General features: G+C 38.4%; 1 protein-coding gene across 10 annotated transcripts in view; it reads right to left on the minus strand.

Annotated features, from left to right (window-relative positions):
• Positions 1–15,729, minus strand: part of arvcfb (ARVCF delta catenin family member b) — a 228,863-nt gene extending 213,134 nt beyond the window's left edge. For 2 of the 10 annotated variants that reach the window (XM_036144608.1, XM_036144609.1), the window contains exon 1: positions 15,407–15,729. Coding sequence is in view for 1 of the 10 variants with exons in the window: in XM_036144610.1 (XP_036000503.1) it covers positions 15,407–15,430 (24 nt within the window). In the remaining 9 variants the exon portion in view is untranslated. Of the gene's footprint in view, positions 1–14,147; positions 14,200–15,406 lie in introns of those variants that run through there. The other 8 variants (XM_036144604.1, XM_021323287.2, XM_036144605.1 and 5 more) reach the window with 7 other exon arrangements.
• Between the last annotated feature and the right edge of the window lie 2,754 nt (positions 15,730–18,483).

The raw sequence follows: 18,483 nt of genomic DNA on the forward strand, positions 1-18,483 counted from the left end.
ACAGTGACAATGACTTTTTACTTTTAATTAGGGTAAAAGTCTTCTCAAAGTTGAAAATGTTAGGTACAATGTGTTAATACCCACAGTCGTTCTATTCTTTTTAATTTCAAAGTAAATAGGACTATATCCATCCAATGATTTTTACTGGAAGGTAGGCTTTGGAGCACCAAAATCTGCTTTAAAATCATTTATCAAAATCGTCAAAATACAGCAAAGAAAAACTGACCCAGATCCTGTTCTTATTACTGAGGACAGACACATTTTTAACTTATTTCAGTCGAGTCCAAAAGAAGTTACAAACTGCTTGATTTCATAAAGGCAAATGTGCAAACAAACTACAATAATTTACGCATCCTCTTCCTACAGCAAATTCCATAAATTTGTTTGACAAATTTGTTGAATTAAAATACTCATACTTTGTAGAGCAGGTAAAGAAATATTAAAAAATAATAATATTTTGGTAATTTTAGGTCATATTTGTAAGTCAAAAAAAAAAAAAAACTGGACTTTTTTCCAAAGATTGTAGACGTTTCACTTCCCAACCAGAACTGAAACTGGTCCACTCCTTTGCAAACAGCTCCCCATTGCAAAGGGGTGGACCAGTTTTGGTTTAATTTGCATGTTATCTAAGCCATAACAAGACCTTTGTTGGGCAATACGATAAAGCTTGGAACTCCACACTACTCCAGACATTTGAATTGAGAAAGCTTTCTGGATGGAAAGCGAAACGTCTTCAAACTTCGGCGAAAAGTCCAGTTTGGTTTTTCTTACATTTTTGGAATTAATTTGTAAGTCATATATTTCAGCCCAGACTGGCGACCTATCCAAGGTGTACCCCGCCTCTCGCCTATTGACTGCTGGAGATAGGCAGCAGCACCCCTCGCGACCCCAATAGGGATAGACGTGTTAGAAAATGGATGGATGGATTTTTTTTAGTCCTCAAGTATTTCTGACTTGACGAATGTTGGCCCACCTGATAAACAGCTTGGACACCCAAATGTACAAGCTTGATATTATAAAATTTTGGAAGTAACTTTGGTCAAACAGTACAAGTTGTTTGTTTCTTTTTTTATCTTGGATTGTATGATTTCTTGCAGCAGAATAACTGTGTCAAACACCTGACAAAGACGTCAGTCAGAAAACATTTAAAATACAGACCAAAGATTTCTTCTAACGATTCTTCAAAGGGACCAATTTGAAGTGAGTTCTGTTAAAACTCAGCGGGGAAATAAAATCTTACCTAGCATTATTGGCATCATTTAATAAAGTCTTGAAGGCTGAAGCCAACTGCTAGTCTGTGAAAAAACAAAGACAAAAGCGTACTTATCGTCTTAAAACAAATCCGCTACAGAAATTGTCTTGATATTTGGTGCAAATAGTTTATAAACCTTTAAACCATTGTCATCTTTGCATTTGATTTGTTTACATTTAAGCAAACATATTTACATTGCAAAATTAGGGATGGTGTTCCACCAATGATCTTCCTGAGGGAAACATGCACTAAGATGGGATGATCTTAACCATTTCTGATCAGAGTAATTGTGTGGGGAGAAAATAAAGTGGTGTACAAACCCATAAAATAGCCTTCACTTAAACTTCTGCGCCATCTTTTCCTTATAATACGCATTTACTCTAAGTGGAAAACGCTCTGTTTCACACATGAAGATCACTGGTGGCCCACTGACCTCTACCGTTGCCAAGTAAGAGCCACCCAACACAAGTAGGACGACAGTTTAAAGAGGAACATAAAATAAAATTTGCATAAACTCCTACAGTCTTTCATACTGGACCTGTTTTCATTCCTTCAGTATCCAGACCCAACTGGTTCAGATTTACACCAACGGATACTAACAAGGAAATATCTACTGCATGTATTGTATTAACCCCTTTAACCTTGTCCTTACAGCCATTTATAGGTATGTGAAAAAAAATAAGTTTTTGCTCCCAAGCAGATTCTAAATTATCCCAACATGAATGTTAAGTTGAATATAGCACAAACAAAAAACAGATACATTTTAGTAGCATTTATTTAATATATATATATATATATATATATATATATATATATATATATATATATATATATATATATATATATATATATATATAGTCCAACAATGATCTGCATCCAGGATTTTTTCTCACTACTTTTGGTTAGTCTGCCTCAGGGAACTAGGGCAGCTTAAAATATATTCGGCTAGATTGAAGTTTCTTTGAATGTTAATGCCGAAGTAAAACACGGACAAGCACTAGACAGCTGAGAGGCAATCAGCCAATAGCCCCCCCTCACTGTAGCGGGAAAAGAACAAAGCAATCCCATTAACAAAGAGGCATTTCCAATTTCCCTGCTTTGGAACTTGAACAGACAAGGCTTTGGTCAATGTTCTCATACATCAATTTTGTCATTTTCATTCTAACGGGCGAAATGAAAACTGCCATATTAAAGCTGAATTAGGGTCTCTGAAGGGCTGTAGCTGTGATGGAGAATTCATTTTAAAGTGAAGGCTGTGTAGTCAAAGAGGTCAAAGAGTAGAATAATAAGTCTAACAGCAGAGACATGGATACAGTGCCTCACCAAAGTATTCATACCCCTTGAACTTCTCCAAATTTTGCCAGGACACTAACAAACTAATGTATATGAGATGAATTTCATCTGACAGACCACTGCCAGTCTTCCCTCATGTAGGAAGGAAAGCTTCCCCACAGCATGATGCTGTCTCCACAATGGTTCAGGGTGATGTAAATGGTGAACAAATGGAATTTAAAAAGCGCCTTTCTAAACATACTGACCACTGCTGTTATCACCAAGTAAATATATGCCAGTACATGTGTATAACCGGGAAGTACACATGACATCATCTGACTTCTTTTGTATTCGTTTTTTATATTCTTATGTTTTTCTCATTTTCTTTTTGACCCACTGTATACAATTGATGCACCTTTTCCTACTCCTGACTATTGACTGACTATTGAGCCGATGTGACAAGTGAATTTCTCCAATGTGAGATCAATAAAGACTATCTTATCTTATCTTATCTCAAAGCACTTTACACTAGAGCCGCGTAAACCCAATCGCACTCATATCTACACACAACTTGGGGTTAGGTGCCTTGCCCGTGGGCAAACAACATGGGGCAGGAGGAGGCTGGAATAGAACAAACCATTTTTGGAGTTCAAGATGACTACTTTCACCACATGCCTGTACGGTGTCTAATTTTTCTTGAGAGAATTTTGTATGATGAAAAGTTCAGTTGCAGTCTGATCTAAGCAGAGCACCTTGTGTCCCCATGTTTGCCGTGTCCCCTACATGGCTGTTATTCAGACTACAAGTGGGAATTCTTATGGCTTTCTTCTCGTCACTCTTCCATGGAGAGAATACCTAGGGAGGGCGTGAATAGTAGTTTTGTTAAAAAATCCCCCCTTAGCTAGCTGTATATATATATATATATATATATAGATATATATATATAGATATATATATATATATATATATATATATATATATATATATATATATATATATATATATATATATATATATATATATATATACACACACACCTGCATCTCCTCCAGAGTTACCACAGCCCTCTTTCCTTACCTGTCTTGTCAGCCGGTTAGTTACACTAGATTTTATTAGGGGTAATGTGACTACAACAGTATGAATACATAAACCACAGTTTTCAGATTAGTCTCATTTATATTCCTTCATTACCTTGTGTTGTTCCATTGCATACATTTCTGGTTGATAAACTAACATTCTGGGTATTTTTCTGCTCTCATAGGTTGGATTAACCTGAAAGGTTACAAAAAACAGAAAACCATTGTCCTACATGGAGCGGTGGTTTGTGGAGCCTCTGGTCGAGACAAATAGGCCGTCCCGAGGAAGTAAATTAACAGTTTGTCAGTGGTCTGTGGTAACCAATGTAAGAACTCGAATGAACTAAAAGAGCCAAAGAGGGCCGCAGCCTGCAGGATCTGTTAATGAAAAGGCAAAAGGGCTTTACGTTTGGTGATAATGCACTAAGCAGCAACAAACCCTCCCCACCGCTCCAATGTGTGAGGCGGCGCTCTGGTTCAGGGTGGGGCGAGGCGTGAAGGACGTCCAGCCGTACACACCAAGGAGGAGATCCCTGGATTAGTCATGCTCACGGACTCTCTGCTGATGCTACCCTCCGCTGCAACACCACCGCGCATCCAAATACAGTCTCTAAACACCACAGCAAGGGCATAATTGAACGCCCCACCATAAACTGCACACAGTGGAAACAGGCGGGGAGCTCTGTGCTAGCAGCTAATTATTTTTGGGATAAACACAGCAATCAGCATGAGTGAAGCATATAAGAAATGGTTGACAGCGTAGCAGGATGCAGAAATTAATTTCAACATTTTGGTTCTATCCATCTTCTGATGGTAATTGCAGTTGTGTAATTCAGTATAGCAAAATAACAATACGTTGTTTTTGTTATGCACAACAGAAATTACAACAATGTAGCTGCTACATTTTTATATTCTGTCATTTAGCAGCATACTGGTGGAAGCCAATGCGCTGCTAAATTATGAAAATAGTTGGATATGGATGGATTGAACAGTGCTGTGAGAAATGTTCAAAGCTTTGGATAAACAATCCTACCCCTGGCAGATTTGGGCTGAAAGCAATCTTTTAAATGTTACCAACATGTTTCTTCTGACTGGAAGTCATATTCATGCTTTGGAGCAGCCGAGCCAGAATACTGGAATGTGACAGAGAATCTGCGGAGGAAGTTAAAGATTAGGGTGATGGCAAAGATGCCTTCCAACCTCAAAGACTTGGATCTCAGCACTGAAGATAAATTGGGGAGTGGTGGCTGTAAGTTCCCTGGTTCAAATCCCACAGACTGCCACTCTGGGTTGTTAAACAAGACCTTCAGTCCCAGAATGCTCCCGGGGCGCCTCACAGTGGCAGCCCGCTGCTATCTAATGGAGGGGTTAAATGCTGAGAACAACCTTCATTGGAACCTACAGAAGTTGCAGTGACAGCTAAAGATGACATTTATATAACAGATATATAATCAGAATAAGAGTGGAAACATGAAAAAGCTGATCTAAGAATTACAAGAATGGGCTGATTGCTGTAATGCCAATAAAGATATTTTATATGACTATTGAGAGTGGTATGTATCATTTAGTCATGGTATATTCAATTAAAAATATATATTTTTACTATCAGCTTTTTAAATATTTGATAAGACTTTATTTTATTCTAAAGTGTATTTTAATCTAATTGCCTATCAGAAAGAGTTCTTGTTATACATTGTATGCTGAGAAGAAGACCAAAATACAAACAGGAACTGGGAACAGCTGTGGAAGGGGCAAACCAGCAGACTGAAGGAAGGTAAATAATGAACTCAAGACAAACTATAAACTTAGGGGGAAGTGACTAACACTGAACTAATTGATATAAATCTAAATGCAAAAACATAACACAAGATTAAACTAAGAAACCAAACAAATAAACTAGTATGGCAATATCTTTGTAACAATAACGAACACAGCAAAATGAACTGAATATGGCAAGACCATTTAAAACAAAATAAAAATAAAGAACTCAGAGATGATCAAAACTCAAATGAAAACCAAATCTCAATCACATCTTGATCAAATGAAGATAATTCTAAAATCTGAATCTAAAATCTGATTAATTTTAGACTTCACTGCTGTTTTATAACCAAATCCTGCTTTAAACATGCAAACAGGTATATCTCTGACCCGATGTTTGTTCACCAATGTTCTGTTAAGATATGAACTGGGTCAAGTGGAACGAACTGCTTAGCCCAGAACTGCCTGCCACACTTGGATAGCACCGGACACAAGGAGATGACTCAAATCTACCAGATAGCGTCCGGGAGGTGACACAGTTTCTCTACTGATGACACAGTTTGGAGGCGTACAGCCATTGCATGGGTGTGTACCTAGATCCCTATATCATGTTGGTGTGATGAGCAGTCGGGGCTTCTTGCCGATCAAGAGCCCATCAGCGCTGATGTGTCTGTAACAGTTTCTCTGTCTTTAGTAGATAAAATATAACTTGAGGTATACTTTTCTGCTTCATGCGTCTTACATCCAAAGTAATAACAAGGTGGAGGTCGCCTAAAGGGTAAAACGGGCTGGGTCCACTAAGGGTGTTTCACCGCCAACAGAGTGCGGTAGTTCTTAACAGTTGTCTAACAAATTTCAGAGCCAAACCAAAGCTGGATTAGACTGAGAGTTACTCACAAATTTAAACTATTTAGTAAATGGGCAGCCTCTAAAGGGAAACTGTTTGAACTGGATTTTATTTAGGGCTTTCAGTAAAGTTGTCTTAATCAAAATAATTTTGAAAACCATTTAAAATTGTCCTTCCATTCTACATAAAATGTTCTCTTGTATACAATTCAAGTAAAACTGCATGACCTACTTTTGCTGCCCTTTAAAATTACAAACAGCAATGTCTCAAAAATTTCTTGTGTTTGTAGCATCCTTGGTTTGCAACCAATAAATCACCCATAACTGTAACCCAGAAATCAAGGATACTCAAGATTTAGCATGCACTCTCTGTGCACTGGTGTCATAAATGTAGTCATCACTGAAAGAGCCTGTAAACTTATGTCTTAGTGCTTTAAAACATTCCACTGAAATTGTGTTTTGGTCCCCAAGCCCTTCTGTTTCATACTAAGGGACTGGAGTGCCGTCTGTTCGTAGCAGCCTTATAGATTGCTGAACACCCATTGCATAAGTAGCTTCAATTGTCGTTACAACTGAAGCCACAAATAAGCTTTTCGCCAACCACAGTAATGTCTGGACTCTGCAAATATAAGCTTTCACACCGACCACACCTCCAGCTCCACGCTCCTTTCATCCTCAGGTCAGACATGCAATCTTCTAAGGAGGCTGAGAAGCCCCATTTACTCCCGTTGGGTGCTTTGCTACAAAAAAATGGCATGTTCCATGAAAGGTCGGAGTCATTAATGTGTTAAATGTGGATGTGAAGATGTTGAAGGGTATATCATTACAACGTGTAATTTCCTAAAATAACTGCACATTATGCTGAGGACTGGAGTTGACTGCACGGCTGAAATGACATTCTTTGTCCTATCCAATTCACATTTACAGATTGAGTGAAGAGAACAACTCCCTTCACTTGGTTTAAATTAACTTATTAAGGTCCAGTAATATGTGTTCAATGCATGAAATTATAAACAGTACCTTCTGGCTTTTTCCTGGCCCAGAATAAATAAAAATTAAGTATTTGTTTACGTTCTGAAGCAAAGGAAGGGTGTAATAAGAAATAATCCCTCAGGCAAGATGACTTGCATGTCGTTTGGGCTTCAAATTATCTTCATGAAGGCGTCTTCTTTGCATTGCTTCCGCATTGTTTTAAACAAATTTGAAGGGCTTAAAAGAAAATGAGAAAATTTGTTCATATGCATACTAAGTACCCCTGACAAATACAACCGTGGCTTCTCTAAAAAGCTGTTGAGGTCATAGAAATGGGTCTGTAGACGGGACAAACCCCAAGATTCGTCCCCTCTGCACAATCAAAGCCCCTGAAAAGTAATATCTCAACAACTGTTTATCACAATCATTTACATTTACTAGTTAGATAGCAGGTCTGATCCCAATTAGAAAGTATACAGAGATGTGAAAAATAATTAGCACCTTATAGATTGTGTTTTTTTCTTGTTTTTCTCAGATTTCAATATTTCAGATTAAACAAATTTTGATATCAGACAAGGATAACCTCAGAAAATAATTATTCAATTAAGGGAATAATGGCATCCAAACCACCCTGGCCGCATGTGAAGAAAAAATTACCCCCTAAAACTCACACACACACACGGACGCACCTTGTGAGAGAAACAAGCGAGTAGATCCATGAAAACAAGTCGAAGCCCAACAAGCAAACCCTCACTCTTTAATAGAGAGGCTGCTTCTAACCATCACAAATGCATGTATTTAGCTGGTATTTATATATACACTATGGCTTTTCCAGCCCGATAACCAGAAATAGGTGTTCTGTGGGTAAAAAAGCCAAGCTCAAAAAAGCGACTTCATGTTCAAAAACAAACCCAATAAACAGAAACTGCCAACTCACAAGTCACAGGTGACCTTAGAGAAAAACAAGCCCAAAGTCGCTCATAATAAGCGGACTAGGCAACACCGAAGCTCACTTGAACATCCCTCATGGAAGTTTGATGTTTTCATTCCACTGTGAAAAAGCCAAATAAACGTTGCCAATCTGCACATACGTTGCAGTCGCTGGTATTAGGGCGGGACATTCATGCCGAGGAAATGTAGAAAGCACATAGGTATCTTTGGTCAGATTTCATAGCAAAAGCCTCTCGGTTACAAGCTCGTATCAAACACTGACAATTCTTGATAATCCTTCGGGGTTTTGGAAAATCAATGGAAAACGTCCTTTCATATGGTCATGATCATCAGCTCACGAGTCACTCCAGCAGATACCAACGCAGCGGTGTTTTGTTGTTGGCAAAATATGACTGTTGAGGCGATATTCAGGAAAGTTCGGCTCACTAACTGACTCCTACAAGTAAACTATTCAAGCTTTACTGCTCTGTTTGTAGGACCCCAAGATGGCTGCGACGCAAGCGCACTGTGCTGTTCCAACTTTAGTCATTTGACGTAATTTGAGGAAATTCCCATTGCAATTTATCTTTATGTTACTGAGAAGAAACTTTGGCCCATTCTACTTTGTAGTATTGTGTCAATTTTTCAACATGAAGGGTTTTGAAGCATGAACAGCTAGTCTGGCAACAGCATCATAATCACATTAAGGTCCAGACCTTTGACTAGACCACTTCAAACCACTCATTCTGTTTATTTTAAACCATTCAGAGATGGACTTGCTGGTGTGCTTTGGTTAATAACAACAACCTGCTTCACCTAAATGACCTGGTTGAGAGAAGAACCCATGGTTCCATCAATAATGGCAAGTTTTTCAGTTCCAACGTTTTTGGGGAAAGACGTTCAATGTGGTTCACTTGGGTCTTAGTGTCTTAGAAATGGGTTTGTAACTCTTTCCAGACCTTAGATCTGTTCTTGAGGGGTTTCTTTTAGACAAAGACATTTTTTTTTTATTTACTTCATGTTGTCAGACAGGTTCTGCTTAAGTGATTTTGTGGTTCTATAGGTCAGGAAGTACTAAGGCCAGGTATGACTGGTGGAATTAAAAATCAAATTTATCACAATTCATGATTTAAAAAGAGGAGCCCTTTTACAGAGTCAGGTTGCTTTTTTCGCTGAATAATTTAATTTAGGTTATCTTAGTTTAGTATTAAAAACCTTTGGTGTTCTTAAACAGCTAAGTTTGACACAAAAGCAAAAAGAAACAATTTTTAATTCTCTGTACCAAGCAAGGTGGGTACTCCATTTCTGAAGTTCGGTTACATAAAAGCCAAGAACATTTGAATTCAAATCCCGCAGCGCAGACCTTGAGAGGTCAAATTAGTCCTCACACTGTATGTTCACACAGTGACCGTCAACCATAATTGGCCCCTTGCCAGTAAATTAATAGGCATTCTTCCTACTATTAAAAGGGCTTTCCTAAGAGAGAGGCTCCAGAGAATTAATTAAACCAATGACATTTTGGAGAGCTTAGGATTTAAGAACAAGTTGACCTTGATATTAGAAGGAAGGCTTTTGGACAGATAACTCTTCAGCTCCTATGTCAACTCACTTAACCCCCACTACCCTGCATTTCATTCTGTCTCAAAGTTTGAATCTGATGTACCTAAACCAGGAATTCTGAGCAGGTCAAGCAAAGGTTGGCGTAGAAAATGTGGGAATGATGAAAAAAAAAAGATGAAAATGGTCAAAACAGATGTGTATGTTTATCCTTATCTAAATAAGCATAAAACAAGAAAGTTGATGGATGATGGAGATTGGGGCTGCTCAGTATCTTGAAACAATATGATCATCTCAAGTTCAGTTTGGACTGTAATGATTCTGGGCTATTCTGTTCCAAGTGTCAACTTTGAAATTTGAATATTAATATAATATTCAGCCTGCTGGAGCGAGTCTGTGGAGTAGATACCCACAACTAACACAGATATGAGCAGCTCAGAGAAAAAGTAGGGAGCAAATGGAAAAGAGGACGGAATATGGATTCCTCACAAATATCATCATCCTCAGTTACAATCACATTCTGACGTTTCTTAATATTGTGGAGCTCTTTTAATGGTGCCCCAAGTATTTTAAGTACAAGTTTTTGTTTACAGTACAAGTGAGTTATTTAAAAATGAAATCGGATACTGCACCAAAGTTGTCAGACACAATGTGGAAGAAAACAAAATTTCTCACGGAGGCAAATCCATTATTTCCGGTTGCCAGAGAGCTAGACTCTTCATTTCATACCTTCATGTAGCTTTCGACTACAGCTACTACTCCTTTTTTGCACCTATAAAAGTGCAAAAAGGAGCTGTCAATTTGTACGTTTTGTTGTGTGCTGGTACCAGTTTTCAATAACAAGGTAAATGTGCAGAGCTGTTGCAACTACAGAGGTTGATGAGTCACACAAAGACGTTGTGGGAAAGAGTAGAGCAAGCTTGACTGAGGTCAGAAGTGAGCATCTATGAGCAGCAGTGTGGTTCCATATCAAGAAAAAGGATTACAGATGTGGTATTTGCTACAAAAACAGACGGGGTCACAGGGAGCTGCATTTTGTTTTTGGCAATTTTGAGAAAGCATATGAGAGGGTGCCGAGAGAGGAGCTGTGGTATTGTATGAGGGATTCTGGAGTTGCAGAGTGGTCTGGATTTGTGCAGAGGAAGAATAGGGAATACATTGGTAGAAGGATTTTGTTTCTGATCCTGCCAGGCAGAAGGCCTAGAGGAAGACCAAAGAGGAGCTTTATGGATGGAGTTAATTAAGATGCAGAAGATGTGGTTAGATGGAGACAGATGACCTGCTGTGGCCACCCATGAATGGGAAAGGCCAAAAGAAGAGGAAGATTTCCTCTGGATCCATCCTCTGCTTGGAAATAATATACATGGGTTATTACAGTAAATAATACTCTCCTTTATCCCCACCTGATCTAAAACTGTTTGGTGAAGCCATTGTGATCAAAGAAAAGCATACGAAAAAGGCAGGTGCCATTGCAATATTTACAGTGACAATAAATACACAAATGTATATATTTCTAATAATGTGCAACCCCACAGCTTATTACAGTTCTTTAAAAAAAGTGAGATCAGTTAAAATCAGTATGCAGGTTAAGTTTAATTCCTGCTTAAACTCTAAGGTGTTCTAGAGAGTAGGTGACAGTTTATCCCTGATTTCACCTTTACCAAACTTGCCAGAAATACTTAAAGATGGCTTTTAAGAAAACCGTTGCATAGGGGATTCCCGACTGGCCGGTCTGTTTCAGGCCAAACTGATTTTTTTTGTCTTCCCAATGATAAAAAGCAGCCGCGGTGATGCACGGGCGCAGGTGGGAAAAGTTGAGTTCTCTACACCAGACAAGAAGCGTGACTGCAGGTTAGCAAACACTACCTACATAGCCCCATCATCCCATCCCAGACATGGCATATACTATGTGTTTAGGGCACACAGAATATTAAAGGTTACACTATGTGTATAAATAATTACTCTTTTTCAATTAAAATGAATGTCGATCCATACTGACTGACCAGGAAAAGGAAGAAATTACAGGAAAGTGTTCAAAGAATAATATTTTAATAAATGTAGGCTACATCCTGTTTTCATTCTGTGTTTCTATATTAATGTTTTCCAACCTCAAGAAAAACATAAATAAGTTGAATAATTCCCTTACTGTGTTTGTGTTTAGTGCTTTCTTCATTTAGCCGTTTCTTTTTATTGAATTTGTGTTCTAACACTTTAAATACATATATTTATCATTGTTGCTGTTATTTGTAACTGAGGAGGCCTTTTGCAGCCGTGGATTGATGCAGAGGGACAGAATAATGTCAGTTATAGGAGTGAGGAGGAAGGGACAGATGAGGAGGGGCAGGAGGAAGAGGAGGAGGTGATTGAGGAGGAGGATGAAAAGTAACCACCTGAAAACATTTCCAGGTACAGGGCTGGGTTGGCAATAGGTCTTTGTATTGAACTATATTAAATCTCTTGAGGTCCAAACAAAGGCTTTTTGACATTTTATAGCTAATAGGCTGAAAAGGCTGATTCATTTCAGGTTTAGCTTATGTTTCAGGATATAGCTGGGGGTGTGTGTGAACAAACAAGTAGTCTGGTACCAAAGACCGACCAGTACAGCAAAAGGGAACTAAAAATAAGTAAAACTTTCTTGAAATTAGTGTCTTTTTTGTGATTTGAGCAGACAAATAAGACTCTTTGCCAATGGAACAAGATTTATGCAATTAAAATAAGAATAATTCACCTCCATCTTATTTCAAGTGCAGGATATCGAATTATCTTATTTTAGGGGTAGAAATACTCATTAAATTGGCAAATAGTCTTATTTAGCTGCTCAAATCAAGGAAAATACACTAATTTCAAGAACACTTTATTTACTTTTAGCTACCTTTTTGCAGTGGGCTTCATATCCTATGCTAATACTTTTACTTCACATCAACCTGGCTGCCCTCAGCTTTTGTGCCTTTCTTTTGACAATTCTTTGATTCCAGCCCTCATGTCAGGTTTTAAAGCTTTGATCTGATCTGAGGTTAAGATTTCAAAACTGGTTGAGGTGATGGGATACAGCTCAATTGATCTTCTTCTCCAAGAAAATTCAACACTGTAGCTTGGCTTCATTTAGCAAAAAGCTAAAACGGCACAAAAAACAAAACAAAAAAACAAGCATGGTTTGGAGTTCGGATGTGCTTTCTCTTTGTCCCAAGTCTTGGGAATAATTTGTTTTAACTGCCAGGAAGACGGTTAACCTCAGCAGAAAACAACCCCTTGTTAGTCAGAGTTCAGTAAATCAGTGGCTAAAGAGAAACATTACGTGAAAGGCTGAAAAAGGCTGTCCATTTTGCCAGGTTTTTTTTTTCCTTCCTTTTATTTTATGTCAATAAATAGGTGCGACCTCAGTCTGTGACTCCCTGGCAACCAGAATGAAAGCCTGAGTTGTTTGTCAGGTAGAAACAACACTTTACCGAACTTCTTAAAACAAGAACATCAGTACTTTGGAACACAGTGAAAAGAAGGGGAAACCAAACAGCTTTAAAAAAAAAAAAAGACAGTGCCCACAGCGTGCAGTTACTCAAGATCTAAAAACATACAAATGTGAACAGGATGTAACAAAGGAGACTGTCTAATGAATTCAAATGCAGCATGGTAGAAAATAATACCGCCTGATGGAAGATTGTAATCAAGAACTCAGTTTTAACTGCTGTCATGAAACTGACACATACATGACCCGCCACATTTATTAGCAGCCCAGATAAAGATGTGTAAAAAGCTTTTAAAATAAATGGTTGGTATATAGACTTAGTGACCATAAGACTTAAACTTACTGGCCGCTGGAACGAGCCATAAGACTATGGCTCCAGTTGTTTTAAACGTTTTGGCTAAAAATGTCCTTTTAGCAAATTCATAACTTATGAGGAGCAACGCATGTCTGACTCAAATGTCTTGTCATTTTGAGGAGCAGCTAAAAGAAACAGGCTTTTCTTTCATATTTATACCCTATGGGAACAGAAAGTCATGGATAATTAATATAAGGTTCCTAGACACTTAAACCAACATGGAAAAAAGTAAAATATAAATTGCAAAAATGATTCACTCATATTTCTTATGGATGCTGCTTAGTTTGGCTTTAGGGATTTTGGTAAAAACTACTATTTCCTTTTGTAATCTTTTTCACTTAAAAAAAAAAAAGAAAAAGCTTAAATTCAAGATGGGTTTTTTGTTTTTTTTTCTTCAAAAATGTTCAGTGTGAGCCTATGCTGATGAAATAAAAGATTAATTCTCAGCTTTCACAAATCTTTACTTGGGATGTAATTAAATATGGAGGGTGCTGCAAATCATAATAAAAAATAAAAATCTCTGCTTAAAGGTATAGCGGAAGATTTTTTTTGCCAGAAATGTAGGCAAGAAACGTGTTTTGGGTTGTGGACCAAAGGGCAGGTAAGGACTTGAGGATTGGCGTGTTGCAGCAAAGAGTGAGTTGTTAAAATAAATGTTAGGCTTACAGGCAGGCAGCGGAACAGACAGGAACCAGGAACACAAGATGAAGCCCAGAACTGCGGTAGCATGGCAGAGAACGGCCGGGCTGAATAAGTAGAGGAGGAAATAGACGGTACAGCAGGTGGAGCGGTTTAGCACAGGTGGAAAGTGTAACGCTCGTTAGACTGAGGGAGACACAGAGCAAAGATCTGACAGAGCCAGGAGAGCAGAAGCTACAGGAATACATGATCAATGACCCCATGTGATGGAATAAACGAATAAACTAAACTGAGGACAGGCAGGAAAATAAAGATCTAATAGAACTACTAAAACCATAATGAACAAAAACCCACTAAGACGGAAACCAATCTAACAGACTGATAGATAATATAAATTGAGAATACGTAGCAAAACTGCAGGATCCCCTGGAGCCTAACATTAAATAATCAGACTCTTGGAGATCCTGACACCAAATCCCTTTTTGAATAACTGAGCATGTGCGAGATCATCCTACCTGCTCTTCCTCTCCTCAGGGGGATCTACCAAATACTATTTGGTAGATTCAGTGAGATAATTTAGCATCTTTTTTTTAAGAGACACAACTCCTCTTACATAGCCAGACTAAATAAAACTGTGAAGATGAACTGTGAGATTTTCTTTTCATTAGTTGTTTTTTTTACTACTGGAAAATTTTTTCCATAATGGTATAAATATATATCTAAAATTAACCTTTAAGCTTTGGAGCATGTTAATGTTTCTTTCATTAATTATTAAATAAAACGTGGACAAACATACCGTTATGTTTGGTCTCTCTGAATGTCCAGTTAGGCCAATTCTTGACAGTCTATCATGAAAGTAGCGTGCTGAAATATTAACTATGCCCACATTTCTACAGAAACAGGGAACTTTCGCACAGTGTTGAAATTCCAGCTTAACTTAAAATGATTATAGCTTAAAATTAACTTAACTTTAAATTATTATAATGTTTGGTGCAAAAAAGTGTGAACATTTTTTTATGTTTCTTGATTAAAGGGCTGAATAACAATTAACTAATTAACATGAATATGCAGATGAGCAATTTGCAGCTAAAAGCAGCCCAACTGACCCAGAACCACAACAACCAAAAATGAGTTTCATGCAGACAAAACTCAAGCATGTCATCATTCCCTCTCCTACATGCTTTACTTTTTCAGTATTGTTTCACCTGCTTCAGTGAACGAAGTTTCACTGATCAGCAAGACTAAATCAAAACTTGACAGGTTTGAAAAGAAAAAAATGATCTTACCTTTGGTGGATGAGAATGACCCATACAAATCTCAGAGCCTGCTTACATCAGTCAGAGCAGAGTCACAACGCTTGAGCTGCTGGTCCTGCAAAGCCAAAGGCATCTTTATAAACACTGACTTTTATTGCAATAAGCAGGAAAATGAAGAAATGGTGAGAGTAAATGATCACATTTGCAAATAAACAAAGCATGCGCTTTATGCATCCAAAGGGGAAATTAATATTCTGCATTTAAAAAAAAAGCTGTCAGGGCTTTTCAGTTTTCATCTAAACTCAAATACAATAGCAGTTAAACAACAGCAGACGTTTGCTGATGCTAATTACTGATAAACTGAGAATAACAAGAAATCCGTTGCAGTTTCGTTGTTGAAGCACAGCAAAAACCGAACCAAAAATAAGTAATATTTTCTTCAAATGAGTGTATCTGTCCTTGATTTGAGCAGGTAAATAAGACGATCTGCCAATGGAATAAGATTTTTGCACTTAAAATAGGAACAATTCATCTCCCTCATCTTATTTCAGGTGTAAAATTTTCATTCCATTGGCAGATAATCTTATTTACCTGCTCAAATCTAGGACGAAAACACAAATTTTAAGAACATTTTACTTATTTTTAGATCCGTTTTTGCAGTGAGGTTGTTGGGTCTGGATTGATGGATCTACAGTAAAACACAGAAAAACACAAGAGACACTCAGGAACCAGAATGAGAACAACAGTAGAAACCAGCAGTGAAAAAAAGGAACCTCAACAGAGAATCAAAAGAGGCAATGGCAGCTGAGTGGAGAGCAAGGCTAAGGAGCTGAGGATACTGGACTAATGACGGCACAGAACCAGTGAATAATTACAAGCAAAAGTAAACGCTAAAAAAAACAGAGTAGAGCATATATAATACAGAAATAACTCAAATTATACAACTCCAAAAGTCAGACAAAAGTAATCATAAAGTCAATGGCATCATGACCAGGAGGGTCTATCTCAACGTGTCCTTAGTCCTGCATGAGGAATGACAGCGTGCTATATCTAACACTGTCAACTAGCATACACAACCCTAACCTAGACTCTGCAGACTGAATCTGCCAAAGAAAAGCCCCTCCAGCCAGCCAGCTGTCTGGACGGCTTGCATTAATCATAACAACAACAACATATTGACTTTTGCTGTGGTTAAGGAGACACGCCAGCATGTCATAGGGCGGCTGTATTGACTGACTTCTATTAGATTTATAATTCACAATCACCACTCGCTGACTGTTTCAGTGTGCCGCCGTACTGAGCAAGCAGACCCCTGCAGCACCTTTTGGGTTGCACATGCAGAGGGTAAGGAGAGGAGAAGCGGCAAACGAAAGACTGCCAGAAAAGGAGCTGCTGCCAGAGTGGTACAGCAGCCGAAGCAGGCAGCCGCATGGGGTACGGCTGATGAGAGGCCGGGACGGTGACAAACTGACAGAGGCAGATCGTGCCCTGCAGATGAGCAGGTGAAAGAGCTCTCTGCCTTCGCCCCTTACCTCTCTGCACTCTGAGCTCCTTATCCAGCCTCACCATCTCTGCTGCTGTTCCCCCTGCAAACAGAGCTGACAGCTGCACTCCAGACTGTTCACTAAAAGTTTACTGAATAAAGAAAAATTGCTGTTTCTTTATTTTGCAAGTGGAATGTGTACATTTCGCAATCAGTGGATCACTCATGACAATTTCTTCATGGGTATTATCTAGATCCTGTCTATTTAACGGCTTTTCAACTGTTCCCACATGAACGTCTTCCACTGGGTGCACTGGTCCACTGTTTTTTTTCAGTGAAGTGCACCACCACAGCACTGAAGTTGCCCACATTTTTCACTAGGATATTATATCCAAAGAAACCTTTTGGTAATTTTCCTGAAAGATTGACAGCAATTTGAATAATGGCAAATTACTGTCATAGTTTGTGCTCCTGCCTTAGTTTAGTTTCTGTTTTTGGGTTCTTTTCTATTTTAGCTTGTGTCCTGTTTCGGTCTTGGTTCCATCTTAGGTTGGGCCTTATCATTTATTGTGTGTTCTAGATTGGTTCTTGAACTGTTTTTTAGTTTAACCTGTTTTCACATGTCAGTAGTTCAGTTCCACCTCCAGCCACTTCCCTGATCAGCTCCTCCTAGTCTAATTAGGTTTCATTCCATTCACCTGCTCACTCCCCTACTTATTCCTGCCTCTGTCCCTTGCACTCTGCCCGATCATTGTGTTTGTGTTTTTTCCTGCCTGGGGTAAGTCTGATCCTGTTTTGCCTGTCTCCAACCTGATTCTGTTAGTTTTTACCTGGGGTCCGTTCTTTGTACGTTGCTTAAAACATCTGAGATCAAATGACACATCCAAGATGATTTCATCCGGCTAATCATGATCCGGCTAATTGGGTTCTTCGAACACACCTGTTGTTTACGATTAGTATGGCTGGATTGAGTTATCTGAGACCACTGCGCGTTCATGCGTTTGTTTAAAAGGGGAAATGTATCGATAGTAGAAACATTGATCAGCAACGCTGCTATTGGCTGTTCAGCAAAGAACGCCTACAGTTTTTCTCCCAAGCAGAACAAGAGCTTGGAAGGTTATGCCGAATTTGAGTCATTGATTAAAACACCTCAAAATCTGTTAAAGCCGGGAGAGAGGGCTGGCAAAAAGCAGCCGACAAATTAATGCGTAAAAACTGTCCATGGTAGATGTTTCTATCACATTCTACAGCATGAACTTTTGCATTTTAATAATTTTATATTATTTGTTCTTTTATATCAGAGCCTCCACGGGACCCACTAGAACATGGGGACAAGTAAAAGTGAAATACAAGAATATTCTACAAAATGGTAGCCTTTAATTATTACACTTTATTTTAAAAAGGCACTTGTTATGTCAAGAGATCCAAATTTCAGTGTCATTCCATAGAGACGGGAAGTAAAGGACGCGTGCAAACTGTGAATTTTAACAAAAAAAAATCTTTATCCATAAAAAATTAAAATCTTCCTTTTCCAAGTCATTCACAGTTTACACGGTAAAACTGAATTGCTCCGTGGCTAGATAATCCATCCATAGTTTTTTCTAATACAATATACGGCTCGACA

Source organism: Fundulus heteroclitus, chromosome 12 (genome assembly GCF_011125445.2).
Source record: "Fundulus heteroclitus isolate FHET01 chromosome 12, MU-UCD_Fhet_4.1, whole genome shotgun sequence".
Classification (NCBI taxonomy): Eukaryota; Metazoa; Chordata; class Actinopteri; order Cyprinodontiformes; family Fundulidae; genus Fundulus; species Fundulus heteroclitus.